This window comes from Octopus bimaculoides, chromosome 12 (genome assembly GCF_001194135.2).
Source record: "Octopus bimaculoides isolate UCB-OBI-ISO-001 chromosome 12, ASM119413v2, whole genome shotgun sequence".
NCBI classification, from domain to species: Eukaryota; Metazoa; Mollusca; class Cephalopoda; order Octopoda; family Octopodidae; genus Octopus; species Octopus bimaculoides.
The window spans coordinates 7,651,044-7,667,560 of NC_068992.1; the positions used below are offsets into that span (position 1 = coordinate 7,651,044).

General features: G+C 34.4%; 1 protein-coding gene across 3 annotated transcripts in view; it reads right to left on the bottom strand.

Annotated features, from left to right (window-relative positions):
- Positions 1-841: 841 nt before the first annotated feature.
- Positions 842-16,517, bottom strand: part of LOC106870427 (peptidyl-glycine alpha-amidating monooxygenase B) — a 62,863-nt gene continuing 47,187 nt past the window's right edge. For all 3 annotated transcript variants that reach the window (XM_052972071.1, XM_014916494.2, XM_014916495.2), the window contains exons 14-23: positions 14,581-14,707; positions 13,526-13,636; positions 12,992-13,064; positions 12,670-12,809; positions 11,112-11,194; positions 10,025-10,222; positions 8,424-8,536; positions 7,350-7,464; positions 5,388-5,573; positions 842-3,568 (exon numbers count right to left, since the gene is read on the bottom strand). In XM_052972071.1, coding sequence (XP_052828031.1) covers positions 3,381-3,568; positions 5,388-5,573; positions 7,350-7,464; positions 8,424-8,536; positions 10,025-10,222; positions 11,112-11,194; positions 12,670-12,809; positions 12,992-13,064; positions 13,526-13,636; positions 14,581-14,707 — 1,334 coding nt within the window. In that variant the 3' untranslated portion in view covers positions 842-3,380. The remainder of the gene's footprint in view (positions 3,569-5,387; positions 5,574-7,349; positions 7,465-8,423; positions 8,537-10,024; positions 10,223-11,111; positions 11,195-12,669; positions 12,810-12,991; positions 13,065-13,525; positions 13,637-14,580; positions 14,708-16,517) is intronic.

Below are 16,517 nucleotides of genomic sequence, written 5' to 3' on the forward strand. Positions count from 1 at the left end.
ATATATATATATATATATATATATATATATATATATATACAGATATACACATATATATAGCATTTTATTTTTATTAATTTGTTTTGCAAGATTCCTGAATGTGAAATTGTGTGCTGAAACATTGTTGTATTTTTTAATTTTTTTGCCAAATAAACACGTGCACTTTTTTTTTCTTCTTTTATTTGTTTGTTTGTCATTTGACTGCATCCATGCTGGAGCACCGCCTTTAGATGAACCATTCGACCCCAGGACTTATTCTTTGTAAGCCTAGTACTTATTCTATCAGTTCTTTTGTCAAACCGCTATGTTATGGGGATGTAAACACACCAACATCAGTTGTCAAGCGATGGTGGGGGGACAAACACACACATATATATACAATGGGCTTCTTTCAGTTTCCATCTACCAAATCCACTCACAAGACTTTGGTCAGCCTGAGGCTATAGTAGAAGGCACTTGCCCACGGTGCCATGCAGTGGGACTGAACCCGGAGCTATGTGGTCGGTAAGCAAGCTACTTACCACTCCTGTGCCTATATAGTCTTTCTTTGCTCATTTATTAGTTCTTATTTTATTATTTTAACTTATGTCCATGAATGGAGTACGTGGAGCAGGAACACACACGAAAGCAAAATGTGTCACTGGAGAGGTCACAGATGTGTGATAAAAGATTTCTAAACAGTGGACAGAAGTTAAAATAATAAAATAAGAACAGTAATAAATGAGCGAAGAACAAAATACGTAGTGCATATGTTTATTTGCCCCCCCCCCAAAAAAAACAAAATACAAAAACATAGCATTTTAATTGTATTCCAAATTAAGAATTTGAGACTTCAGATAGATTTGTGATATGTTGAATTATTTAAGGCAAAGCTATTATAAAATAGCACTGCCCTAATCTTTTATTGTTAAATATGTATTTTTTCTCTCAACACTACATATCAATGAGTTAACACTCCAGTAGTCTTCAGGTGACAATTTCTTGTTAAACGTTAGTAGAGTCAGCTTTAGTATATTTGTTTCTTTTGCTCCAGATTTTCTCTAGTTTCCTCTTTTATTCTTCTGGAATATTCTGCCAATTTCTAACAGAAGATGGTACTCAAAGACAACTGGAAATGTTATTGATCAAGGCATTGTGATAATAAAAGTTCAAGCAAAACTACACAAGAATAGATTAATGGTCAATAAAATCATAATTTGTTTTTATGAGGATTTGTATGCATAAAATATCTATGTTACCCATATGAATATTGTTAGGTAAAGTTCTTTAGGTACATGAGATTATATTTGGCTCATAATTTTTTTTAATGTTTTTACATATTGGAATTTTCACACTATTTAAAATGTTAATGGAAAATATTGAATTTAAAGATATTTAAAAAAATAACATATATATACACACATATATATATATATATATATATATATATTGCAGTTTGATATATAAATTAAGACTTCATCATCATCATCGTTTAACGTCCGCTTTCCATGCTGGCATGGGTTGGACAGTTTGACTGAGGGCTGGCGAGCCAGAAGGCTGCACCAGGCATCAATCTGATCTGGCAAGGTTTCTACAGCTGGATGCCTTTCCTAAGTTATATCTAAATAATTACAGCAATGGTAATAATGTCTATAATGGGCATAGGGCTTCAATTCTGTGGGAATGGTATACTGATTGAGACTGACTCAAGTTCCTGATTGGTCATTTTCTTTTTTTGTTATTATGCCTGGAAGGTGAAGTTAACTCTGGCAGTAAGTATTCAAAATCAGAACAGAGCCATGACTAAATGGATGTTTTGTCTCTCCTGATAGAACTGGCTCTACCAATATTGCCAATGCACAGCCCTATCAATAATAATAATAATAGAAACAAATTTTGGCACAAGCCAGCAATTTCAGGAGGAGGGGATTACATTGACTCCAGTGTTCAAATAGTATTTGTTTTATCAACCCTGAAAGGATGAAAGTCAATTCTGCCAGCTCACAGCCTTAATAATAATGATGATGATATTAATAATAATACTAATAATTAACTTAAGTACAAGGTTACAATTTGGATGGGAGAAGTTAGTCAAATTAAACCAAACCAAATTCTTAACTAATATTTTATTTTACCAACCCCAGGAGGATGAAGTGTAATGGGGGCCAGGTCACAATTTGAACTCAGAACAAAGCTCTCCAATACTTTAATGATTCTACCAATCCACAGGCATTATGATTTCTAATACAGGAACAAGGCCACAAATTGACTCTTCAATTTGTCTCATTGGCAGAATTGGCTCCACCAATATTACTGATGCACAGCTCTATCAATAACAATAACAATAATATTACTTTCACACTTTGGCACAAGGCCAGCAAGGGGGCTGATTTCATTGACCCAGTGTTTAACTGGTACTCACCCTGAAAGGCCAAGTCAACCACAGTGGAACTGAACTCTGAACGCGAAGACACACTAAATCCTGCCCAGCACGCTAACAATTCTGCCAGCTCACCACCTTATCAATAATGATAATATTGGTTTCTAAACTCAATTATATGAGCCTCAGTACATGACTGGTACTTTATTTTATTGATTCCCAGAAGGTTAAAAAATAAAAATGATCTTGGTAGGATATGAACTAAAAAAATAAGAAGCAGAACACAGGCACATAGCCCGTAATTAGGGGTCAGAAAATGTAGTTAATTAACCAGCCCCAGTACTTGAGTGGTATTTATTATTTTATCAAGCTGAGGAGAAAGAAACAAAGATGACCTTGGTGGGATTTGAACTTAGAGCATAAAGAACCAGAAAATCAATAACAACAATGATCGTTTCTTACATAGCTCTGATGACATAGATTTACAGAGGAAGAGGAAACAGGGATTTGGGAATTTCATGTATTTATCAAAGGATACTATTAGGTTAGTAAAATGGCTCCAAGTTGGAATCAAAACTAGATTTGTCAAGAACTTATTTGTTACATTATGGCACACAGTAGTAGTAGTAGTAGTAGTAATTTCTTACATGGACACAAGGTTACATGTTTGAGGGAATGGAGCAGTCAATTATATTGATCCCTGTCTTTGGCTGAATAATAATAATAGTTTCAAATTTTGCCATAAGGGCAGCACTTTTGGGGGGAGGGATGAGTTGATTACATGGGTCCCAGTGTTCAACTGGGACTTATTTTATTGACTCCGATAATAATAATAATAATAATAATAATAATAATAAATGTTGATACTAATAATAATGATTCTTTAAAGTGGAATGAGAATAAATAGTAAAATTTGCTCGACTTTTAAAAATATGTTTTTCAAATGTCCAAAGTTCACAGTACATATATTTTTATTGATTTTTTTCTTTTTTAAATATTTGCTTAATGTCCATAGTGTCAATCAAGTCTTCCTTGTAATTCTGTAGTCATCTTCGTCATCTGAATTATTCAATGGGTCTATCTCATGATCACTGTCCTCAGTATTTAAAGGGTTGAAGCCTTTGTGTCGGTCAATCAGAAGGTTACCAAAAAATGACCTGTGTTGATGACCAGCCATGCTTCTCCTGTAGTCGCAACATTTTAACTTGCCTACAAAGTATAAACAAAAGAGAAAAAAAGAAACATTGTCATTGACCAGTAATTTATATCTCAGATAAGCATAACACAATCAGGCCAGGGTTAAAGAAACACCCATGGCTTTTGAGTGTTACAGAATGGATATTACAAATATTGCAATCTTACAGCTGGAAAAATCACCCCACCCCCCACTACGTATATATTATTTATTTTACATTGCTTTTTATAGACAATAGAATGGTTGGTTATAGGTTTTCAAAGGACCAATCACTAATTCACAATATATATATATATACAAAGCAGAGATTGACAATGAAGTGACTGTGCAAGTAGGACAAAACAAATCGTATTTTTGCTTGAAAGTACTGATTTACATATTCTGCTGATGTGCATCACACAGTTGTCATTGATCAAATTCCACTCATGAAACATAACCCAAAGCTATAGTAAGAGGCACTTGCTCAAAGTGTTGAGCAATGGAATTGAAACCAGAATCATATAGTTACACAGTGAACTTCTTCTTAACCACACAGCCAAACAGTTGCACCTAAACGAAGAGATAGTACGTATCCTTTATATACAATGGTAACGGCAGCAGATCTGATCAAACCAAGGAAACTGGTTCAAATCAGGTCAGGTATGAGGGCACATGCCTTTGCAGTGTGTTACTACGTTCACTGTCTGTCAGTCTATTCCCAGGTCCTCCTGGGTGACCCATCCAGCAGAGTCCCAGCCAGTCCCCATCTCCCTCAGACACCTCCTCATCTGCCATGACCTTGTAGCATGTGGTCAATCAGTATTAACTGTCAGCCCAGCCAGATTCTCAGTGAAGAGGACACAGTAAGTTTGGCCTAACTGTGGTATGATTAAGATTTTTTTTTCCCCATTACTAATACTATCCATTAATCACAACTCCAGTCAGAAGAATCAGCATTTGGAAAGTTTTTTTAAAGCTTCCAACGAGAGGAGATATGATTGGAACTCTGAATGCACAGCTAATATATTTGTAGTAGCGCGAAATTATGGCTGCCGTTAAGGAAGTACAATCTACGCATGCGCAAGGGACTTGCCTGCCCAGAAGCCCCTCGAGTGCGCATGCGTAGTAAAACCACTACTTAAAGCACTTCTTTTGTTTTCTAACCCTCTTTAGCACAATGCCTTCGATGTGACAGCAACTTGCTCCTCTGAGATGCCTCAACGAAGCCTTTAACCTTCCAAAGCCGATTACAAGTTAACCAGTGGCTGCCAGGCTGAATAACACAGGGTTTGTAAAACCAAGCATCACCAAAAATTAAACTTATTTTTATTGTGTTGTTAATTGTTCCACTGTTTCCTTAATATATAATTTTGTTGAAAGGTGATAGAGAGAGGCTAAAGTCTCAATTGCAACTATCAACCTTTTACATATTTAATGTACAGAGCATTAAATATTCAAACTAGAAAAAAATTAGAATGTGTGGAGTAAAAATATTAGTCAGTGCCAAATGTAGGAGACAACTGAAAATGTGCTTGTACTTTTTCCTGATTTTCTTAGACAATAAAATCCTATTGTAACTTGCTTAGTGAGTAGTAAACAAACAGCAAAGTAAATATACAGAAATGATTAATTAATGGAGTAGAATAATAGACTAGTTTAGAAACGAACCATTTCATAGACATGAAATACGAGTCTTTAGATGGTTACTTGACCTGCAAGAAATAGCAACCGGTTTGGATGCTTTTGATCATAGGTCTGCTCTAGCAGGGATTGATGTGGGACAAAACAAAAACAAGATTATTCTTTATAGAAGAAATAATTTCATGAGAGTCTAACAAAAGTGTAAAGCCTCACCTGCATGATAGTAACGCACGAAAACAGTTATGAGTACTATGAAAAACATAGGGGCGACCAAGAGGCTACCGACAATGACTGAAGCCTTGAAATTTGAATCAGAGGTACTTTCCAGCCCATTGTCAAGCAGTGGAACATTTTCGGTCACCATAGGCTGAGGGATTTCATTCTTTTTAGACAAATATCCTACAAATAAATATTTCAAAAATAAAATAAACATTTATAGAAACGTTTATCCATGCATGTATATGCATAGCATATACACAAAATACAAACATAAATTTATTGATTTGTTCCAACCAGACACAGAAGGTAAGTGTTATAATCCTTTAACCCTTTCGTTACTATATTTCTGGCCAAAATACACCCCTCATGAGTTTCAATTAAATTCTAAAATAATCATGAATTTAGACTAGTCTCATTAAACACCTGTAGCTTTTTTATTTATCAATATATTAATGTGATATTTGGAACATAATTGAAGAAAGGGTTCTTAATCAATTCTATTGCATAATTTTTGTCTCAAAGTTCTCCACGTACTGGGGTACTGCTAATGTCTCTCACATGTAAATATTGGTTCAGCTTCACGAATTGTACTCGCATCATAATACTGGAAACACATTAATCGCCAACAGTCTACTTTGTACTTGGATACTTCATGTATGTCACTTTACTTATAGTGACTAAGTTATTCCATTTGTCATGTGGGAGGGAGTTTACCATTATTACTAATTCCCTATAACATCTCCCCTTTTAAGTTTTTCTTAGGAAATGTCATTTTATTTAGCAACAATTTTTTTTTTATTCACCTCATCTCCCTTTTGTGAGAATTTTTCGTACAATTTAATATTTTTGCACTTGGCATCTATTTTCAGGAACTCTGTACGTTTTATTTTCCTCTCCCTTTTATGCCTGGGTTCAATCACCTGTAGTGGCATTGGTACTTGGAACATATTGTACAACCATTCCAACAATTCCTCCAACTTCTTTAGTTCACTTTCCATGAATCTCTTTTTTTAGTCGGTCTCTCTTTTGTATGACTTTTCTACTTTTTAACCAATACATCATTTTATCTATACATTTGGTAATTATGCCATCGTCCCAACTCTTCTTTCCATTCTTGTGTACACCTTTCCATCGGTTTTAAAGAATCTTGTTATGTCTTCTCTGACATTTTTTATTTTCTTGCCAGGCAGCAATTTATCAAAGACTGATTTTACTTTCCTTGCAAACATCAACTCCACTGGTGAGCTACCTGCTGGTGTATTTGGATTTGGTGTCACATGGTACACTCTTAGAAATTGTTGTACATCTACCTCATCCATAACTTCCTTATTCAATTTTCTAAGGGCTCTTTTGAAGGCATTGACAAAGTGTTCTGGCTGTCCATCAGATCTGTGATGGTATGGCGCTGTAGTTATATGTTTTACCACAAACGTTTCACAAAATTTTTTAAGTTTCACAGATGCAAATTGCATTCCATTGTCAGACACTATCTTGTCTGAGATGCCAAATCTTGCAAACAATTCATGTAAAGAATTTATGGCCGTTTTGAGAAACTATCAACTACCACTAAGAAGTAAGAACCATTTAAAGGACCATTGAAATCGATGTGTAGTCTCAACCATGGAACATCTATTATTGAACAACGTTTACTTTTTATCGTGGACAATTTTTCATTTTGTTTTCACTTACATACAAGTGTTCCACTGTTTTACTGCAATCTTAGCTTTTGCTCTTTGTTTCAGTCCTTTGGCTTCATTTGAACCTTTGACTGACCCAACTATATTTCCATACAGAACACTTTTGGAAATAAAAATTAAGAAATAAAAATTAAGAAATAGAAATGCCAGATCAGACTGGAGCCTGATGCAGCCTCCTGGCTCTCCAGTCCTCAGTCAACCCATCCAACCCATGCCAGCATGGAAAGCAGACATTAAACAATAATGATGATGTTCATACCAGAAATATTGGGAGTTGTCATCTGTAGCTTCCAGACTGTTTTAGCCAATAAGTCGCCAACATACACTGCATGGTTCTTATTATCAACACTGATATCGTGAGGAAAGCCTAGACCCTGCAAATAACAAGAGGATAAATGAAACATAAAAAACATTTTGATCTCATTGTCATTTATGTGAACCAAACTAATTAACTGTCTCTAATTAAAGAAATGCTACATTATTGCTTGTTCTGCTGGTGTAGGTATCTTTTCAGTTTGAGTAGAGAAATTTTAGAGCTTTATCACAGCATGCACGACAGTTCCAGAGACTCATGATTGTCATTGGAGACCTGATATGCCATACTTGTAAGGGCTTCATGTGCAAAACAGTTGCATACAGTCCAGTGTGCACACAAGCATCCATTCATCATCAGTAGCTGCAACAGTAATAATTGTTGTCATCATCACCTCTCTCAGCTGTGTTTAAATTCTATTTTCTCATGCAAGCATGCATTAGTCAGATCTGTCAGAAACCATAACTCAATGTTGATAATGATGGTGGTGGTGATAAAGATGAGGATGATGATAATAATGATGTAGATAATGGCACTAATGATAAGATTGATACTGATAATAATGAGGTAGAAATGAGTTGAGTTTACTTGTCAACCAGATAGCTTTGGGTTCAATTCCACAGTACTTTGAACAAGTCTATCACATGTGATGCACACAGTGACTTCACCATTTGTAACTGTGCCGTGACTAGTGGTGCTTGTTGACATTTCCAGCCAACAAATTATCTACTTGCTTTCAAATTCCTCTGGAAACAATTGCTTTGCTTGAAAAACAAGTAAGGTTTGGTGACAAAATGAACAACCTGCTATAAAAAAATCCTTCCTCAACTATTTCTCCTGTCTAACCATTACTAGTATGGAAAACAAACATGAAACAAATGAATGAATGGTGATGGAGGTGATGACTGATAGTGTTACTGATGATGATGATGATAATCATGATGGCACAGGTGGGGGTGGGGTAGAGAAAACAAGAAGGAGAGATTCTTTTTAACTAACATTATCAAAACCAATACAAACCTTTGGACAGTTCCATGAGGATAGCAATATGCCTGTTTTTATGTCGATAGCAAACACTTTGCAAGGTCTCTTAGTGTGGTTTTGTGGACCATTCACAGCGAATAAAATTCCACCTGAAATAAATATAATCTCACAAATAAGATACAAATCATAACATATCTAAACAGTTTAAAAGGACTTTGAAAGTTTTATTGAAAAACTAAGTAGTTATAAATACATCCTACACTGTATACTATTATAGTAAAGTGAGCATTACCAAAATATAGTTAACCAAGACATTTCTAATTAATTAATATTACACCCTTAGTAATGTAAAAAGATAATTATCTAAATTATATCCGACAAGTGTTGGACAAAATGCTTCGTGGCATTTGTTCCAACTCTACATTCTGAGTTCAAATCTTGCCAAGGTCAACTTTGCCGTTTAACTTTTTGGCATCAACAAAATAAAGTACCTGCCAAGTACTGGAGGTCATGTAATTGATTTGTCACCTCTCCTCAAAATTGCTGACCTTGTGCTAAAATTAGCAGGAATCTGTGACATATATGCATTTTATCCTTTCAGTATTGATAACAAAGTATCAGACTGGTAGATTAGTGAAGTTCTTTGAAGATCAGGTGATAATATTTATTGCAGCTCTGTGCTTTCTGAGTCCATATCCCACCTCCTGTTGCCAGAAATGGTGACACTTTTATCTGACAACCTGACTCGGAGAAAGAAAACTGTGAAATTATATTATGCAACTACAACAGTCTAGCAACTTGTGAGGGAGGAGTAATGTCAAATAAAATTGATGTATGAAATGACAATCAACTAGCATAAAGGGAGAGTGCTTTCATGTGTGTGTGTGGATGGGAAGTCTGCGAATTTGCAGAGAAATTGTGTGTGTGAGTGGGAGTGTTTGATCCCCATCACCACTTGACAACCAGTGTTGGTGTGTTTAGGTCTTCATAACTTAGCAGTTCAGCAAAAATGACCAATAGAATAAGTATCAGTCTTTAAGAACAAAAAAGAATAGTGGGGTCAATCTGTTTAAGTAAAATCTGTCAAAGCAGTGTCTCAGCATGGCTGCAGTTTAAGAACTGAAACAGGTAAAAAAGATAAGATAAATAAAATGTTGACTTCTGATAGATTTGAACTCAGAACCATGAAGTAGCACATAGAAATATATAATATTCACCGGAATACTCTTGTCTTTCCTTTAAGTCATTTTAATATTGCAATGTTAATTATTTTGACACTTGCCTGCCTGAAATTGCTTCACACTTTTTAAAAGTGTTCACATTTAAATTAAAACTTCCTATCATAATTTTATGCAAGAACTTTTGATGAAATTAAATTTCAAACACCAATTTCATAAGAAAAATTTAATTATTTTAAGAAATCCATCAAAATTCTTTACATATTATTTACAAAATTAATTAAAACACCCAGATTAAACTGTGTCTCAATAGAAATATTCACAAAACAGTTAAGCAAAATTAAAACTGAACATCAGCTAACTTCCTTTATTACAAAAACAAGCTTCAATTAAGTAAATTCTATGTCCTCTTTTATGTTGTGAGTTTTGTATAAAAGGTAAAAAGAAAATTTTTCCTACCGTGCTGATAGCAATAGTCGACGGAATATATTACATAGCCAAATTCTTTCAGATGAATTTGCTTATTAAATTTTCCAGTTAAATCAAAGCATTGTATACGTCCATTTCCTCTGTCACTAGCACAAACCAATCCTTTATCTTCAGCAACAGTAACAGAATGTACAATGAAGAATACAAATGGTGCAGGGAATCCATCAGCTGAACAAATATAAACAATATTCAGATGAAAAGATATGCTATTTCTATTCCATAAAAGCAAATCATACTCTCTAATAGTGACCTATTTCATATACTATAAACAGAAAGCAGAAAAGTAAATTGTACACTGATATACTTAATGTTGTGAACCAAATTTCACTTAATTGAAATCTCACAGCATTATCTTAATGTATAACACTGATCATGAAATACAGAGGAGACAACTCTAGAATGTAAATTAAAATAGATAACATTGAGCCAAGAGAAAGTCTGATTTTCAGCAGTATATTGACAACCCTGGACATGTTTCAGATTTGGTATGCCTCATCAGCAAAGTACAGTCTCCCCATTATTGCCAGATCATAGATGATACCCTGACTTTCTGCTAGGGGAAGAAGTGTTGGGCCTCACAGAGGCAATGACAAATGACTGAGACTCTCAGCAATATGCTGTGCTTGAGTAGAAGACCCATCAAGCCAAGTGAAATTGGAGTTGTGGCAGATACTGGTGTCGCACAACTGGCACGTAAAAGCACTCATTACACTCTTGGAGTGGTTGGTGTTAGGAAGCAAGGACATCCAGCTGTAGAAAACCATGCCAAATCCAACTGGAGTCTGTGCAGCCCCTCACCTTACAAGCCCTGGTCAAACTGTCCAACCCATGCCAACATGGACAACAGATGTTAAATGATGATGATCCCTCTCGCTGTAGCCACATTATCTATTGATACACTCATACCTCTCTTAAGTTTTCCATTTCTATGATACAAATTTGCTCAAACTCAGAAATAATTGCAGTTAAGAAAAGTAGGCATAAAAGGAGTTGAATTTCAAGACAAATTACAGCAGTCATTTGTAAACAGGGGCTGGACATGATATTTAATACTCACATTGTAGAGTTGAATCACTGTGGCCCCACTCATCAAGGAACATACCTTCTTTTGAGAATTTCATTATTCTTGAATTGCAATATCTGTAAAAACAGAAAAACGATTTTAATAGGATTTACAGTTAACAGAAAAATTAATCTTTTCACATAGTGATTGTGATGAAAAATTTTAATAGAGGTGGGGATAGGGTAAAAGATAGGATAACTAGGTCTTCTGTTTGTCTTTAATACAAATTTTTACCAGCCAAACGAAGTCGAGCAATGTGAAGTGAAATGCCATGCCTAGAGACAATACACTTCCGGGACTGGCAATTGAACCCATAACCTCATGATCAAGAGCCCCGCGGTTGGTAACTATGACAAACAACTTCACTAATTAGGAAATATGCTTCACCATAATTCTATAATGAGTATCAAACTCTAAGGTGCCTTTAGCAGAGTTTATTCTTTCCAAGAATTCTGGCCAGTTTAGAAGATACTTCCACCCTTCTTCCTATCACTATATAATGAAAAAAAAAAAGTATTTTTGATATTTTGTTTTTAATTGTCATCTTTTCTTTATCCCGATTGATCTTCTTCACTTTATGTACTCTTTATTATCTTCTTTATTTTTACTTTACATCTATCTTCATCATTATCATCATGATTCATGTTATATTTCTTCTCATAAGCTTCATTTTTGCTTGACTTCAACATTCTCCATCTGTAAATCATACATATTAGATCTTCCCAGTGCAGTCAAATCTCAAGAAAATGCCCTAAATCTCACAATTGTTTATATTTACCATCCTGCCCAAACTAAAGACAGCAGGTTGTCTTAAATGTAGGTGATTTGAAGGAAATTTGGCTGCTATTTCTAACTGATCAAGTGACCATGCTCTCTCTGTAAACCTGCAAGTTATTATCATTTGCCATTAGCTCAGTGTTTTTCAGCCTTTTTACTCTTGCATAACCCTTAAAATAAAATACATGTCTCAAGGAACCCCTGCACAAAAAAACTATATGCCTTATGGTGCAGCAAATGAAGTCTGTATACCAGATATTCTAGGAAAGGATTTGCACTAGATGTTCAAGAGTAGTCTCCTCCCACCGTCTCTGAATAAGCATGAAATCCAAGAGTAAAATCAAATGAACAGGCTCTGTAGACAATGACAGAGAATCAAATATGACCACATTTTTTATAATACTAAGCTACCAGTCAAAAGACCAACAACTATGCTGTATAACTGACAAATAATATAGTAGCTTGTTTAATGCTAACAAATTCCATAGTGTATATAAGTGTTTTGTAAAATTAAGGTTTTGATACTGTGTCATTGTCATTTCCCCACATTTACAGAAGCATCTTCAAGATATTCTCTCAATTACAAGATCACTCATTTCCTGAGTGGCTATGGATGTTTGTGTCAGAGGTTTATTTTTCTTCCTCCCCACCAAGAAAGATGAAAAGTCAATTCCTCTCTCAGAACAATGCATTCAGTAAAGGCTATTGTTCACAACTGTATCTGATATTTCAGAAGACAAATACGTGAAGACAAATGATACAGAGAAAAACTTACCCATCTGCTACAAAGAACTGACCATCAGACATAACAGCAACACTTGAGGGTTGACAGAAATGCTGTTTATCATTACCAGGACGGAAGCGTTCTCCTAATTCTAAGTCAAGTTTTCTCACTCCAGCAGAGAAACGGAAAACCTCAAAGTGAAAAAAAAGTTCCTTTGAAAATTAAAACTAAACTAGAAAGGGTTTCTGCATTTAAGCAAAACTGCAAAAATAGTAACACAAAGTATTGTTATTTAAGGTATACCAGCATGAACAATGGACATTAAATGATGATACTGATGATGATGATGATGATGAATGAGCTTAATATTTACCTGATGTAAAGCAACATCGGTCAACCAAACAGAACCATTTTTATCAACTGTTATTCCATGGGGCATAAAAAACCTGCAAGAGAAGTATTTCTGTAAATAGAGCTTACTCCAATTATTATTCATCGGAACAGAATGAGCTGGGTGAAAGATAAGAGAGACAGAAAGCTTATTTTGAAACCTAGCTGTGTAAGGCTCTGTATGAATTTTGCTAAATTTGATTATTAGTGATAAGAGCTATTGGATAGATATAGGGACTATAACAGAGTGGATAGAGTAAGCTAGGGAATTTTTGGTAATTTAAATTTACACTCTCAGTAATAAGGAAAAGCATTAGCTAGATGACTAAATGTGGTCATTTATAACAGAATAGGATGTAAAAACTATTTATACAAGTACTGGATGTAATGGCTATTTACACATCTACTAGATGTAATAGCGAATGGAGCTCATTAATACTACTGATTAATTAAATCATTTTGCTTAGTTTTATTTGTTGAAGGCAACAAAAATAATATACTGAAAATTATAACTTACGTATTATTACCCCATTGGTTTAGTAATTTTCCTTCTTTGCTGAAGACTACAATTGTTGGAACTAAAATTGGTTTGTTTTGATCCTGGAAAATGTTACTTTTATTGAAGGATCTGGAATGGAAATATATAACACAAAAATAAAGAAATAGAAAAACAAAAATGATACTTAACATGAAACAGAAATTTGATAAAAGGAAAATAAGCAAGGAACATTTAAGTTTAATTAAAATTCAGTTTAGCTCTTTTTTGGGGAGATGTGGGGTAATGATAAAAAAATATGTTTTAAAAATTAGTTATCCCCAGATACTTCTCACCCTTATATAAATGCAGAGCAACCATATATCTTTTCTCTACTTCAAGACACTTCTTCTTACCCCAGCATAAAAACACTTTCAAATACTACCCAACACTTAGTTAAAGCTTTTGCATGAAAATAGCACCCAGTATACACTGTAAAGTGGTTGGCATTAAGAAGTGCATCCAGCCGTAGAAACCATGCCAAAGCCGACATGGAACATGATTGTTATGAATTATAATATCCTAATGTTAATTCCTTTCTACAGTAGTAAATAATAGATAAAAAATATAAATATCTTATTTTGTAGTGAGTACGAAAATGCAGCATAGTGTTGAATGACGTTGATAGATACTTTATATAAAACAACGTATCTTAATTGTTGGACAGCCGTGATTAACGGATTACATGGTGAGCAGGATTAAAATTTGAATAAAAACCTTCTTTGAGGTGGTTTATGACAATGATACAGCCCTGTGACTCACTGGATCCTTTCAACCCATCCAACCCATGCCAGTATGGAAAACAGGTGTTGTAAGATGATGATGAAGAATTTATCTGGGAAAGAGAAGTTCCCATAACTAGAACAAACTTCTTCCCCAGACTGGAATCCACCCTGAACATCTACAAATCAATGACTGCAGGAAAATGTGGGTAAATAAATATGCATTACATTTGACAGAGTGATCTGATTCCTAAAATGTTAATTATCAGGATTTAAGCACAAAAGGGGAAAACAAATAATAATAAAAAATCTCACCTTGTATTCCAGATTTGAGGTCCTCGATGAAAAACATGTACACTGCCATCAGGTCCTACACTAACACCACTGACATGGCCAAGGGTTAATCCATTCTTAGCTGGCCAATCAGGTACATAAGTCATATCTACAAGAACCAAATAACATAGAACAGTGTATTAAGTCTAATTCTCTGAGAGAATCATGCATTACAAATACTCACATTTCTATCAAGACAGCAACCACAAAAATGCATATATGAAGAGGATAAAGGAGTAAAATACAGATACACAACTAATGCAGAATAACCATATTAGGTGTAGAAAAAAAATTGACTCATTAATTTAATAAGGCAGCATGAAAACAATAAAAAACACTTCATTTACAGACATATACACATGCACACATGGGTGCAGATAAGGTTCAGTTATTAAGAAGTTTACTTTACAACTTCATGATTACAGGTTCAATCTCAGATCACAGCACTTTTAGTCAATACTTTATGAGATCAGTTATTAAATCTGTTTATGCAATTGTGAGTGATGAAAAAATGATACATCCAATAATTTACAACAGAAATTTGAAGCATAAAATATGGTGATTATCTAAGAATATAAATTGTGGTTTGGGGAGGATACATTTACATCTGCACTACTGACTTTTATTTTGATATAAGATTGCAAATGAACACCAGTACACACTGGAGGAATGACTGGCAAAGGAAGCTCAAACATGACTTTAATAGGGAGATAAAAACTAAATATCCATGATATTTAAGCCGGCACTCTATTTTGGCCACCACACTGCCACATACAACATCCAGGGGTGGCTAAATATTTTTGTCTTTCAGCTAGAAAAATTTAATTCCTAGTATTTTTCATATTCTTCATGGGTAGTAAAAAAGAAAAGCATGCACAGAAAGACAAGACTTAAATGCACACTATACATACAACAAAATGATAATTATACAAAACAGACATAAATAATAGAAGCGGGAGAGAAGTGTAGGAGATTTTTTTTTATTAAAAAGATGAAATTGCTTTTTGTTTCTTTACCAAAACTACATCGAATGTAGGATACAACCTGAAATATGTTATTGTCATAAAATTTCACTGCAGCAATTAATGAAAGAGTAAACATTTGAACATGCAATGCCTGTATTTTACATGGAAGTCAGAATAAACAACTGATATTTTGTATTTTATGAGATTAGACATTATAATACCCAATTTGAGAGAGGGAAGCGAGCAACAGACCCTGGAGCTGGAACCATGTGTTGATCATTTGTTGAACAATTACTTTACCACTTATAAATTGTTAATTCGTTTATAATTTTATGTTTTGGTTTTAAAGAATGTTTTGAATCATTTTTGTGTTTCTAAAAGGTTTACTATTTTTTGCATAGTTTAACCAAATATATCTTCTATAGGTGACATGATAGTAACCGTATCCTTCATCAACGGTTTTTCTCCACTTAAAATGTAGAAATGAAGATATATGTTCTAAAGAAGAAAAGAGTCACAGCTACTGTTGTGAGTGTAAAGTAAAAGGTTCTTCAAATAGAATGGTTAATTGAATGTTCCCCTCACTCCAAGAGGAACCAACCACAGGACAGGAACTGATTCTTGGTATCTGATACACTAATTTCTTTGGGAGAATGTGAGCCCAGCACTGCAAGCAAACAAACTGTTATATGGACTGTTAGATATGTAATTCGTCTGACGTTCCGTGTGTCATGTGGTTCGTCTGAGTTCATTGTTTCATTGTTGTTGTCTTGTGGGACTGTCGTAGTAAAATGTCATTGATATATATATGGCGGACATGACTTTTGTTTATTCATAACGAACATTGGGTGAGTGCGTTCTTTGTATGTAATTGAACAATAAATGTAATAATTAAATTGTATAACTCGTTATGTTATCTCTGCGAGTCAGTCCGAGGGAAACATAACACAAACT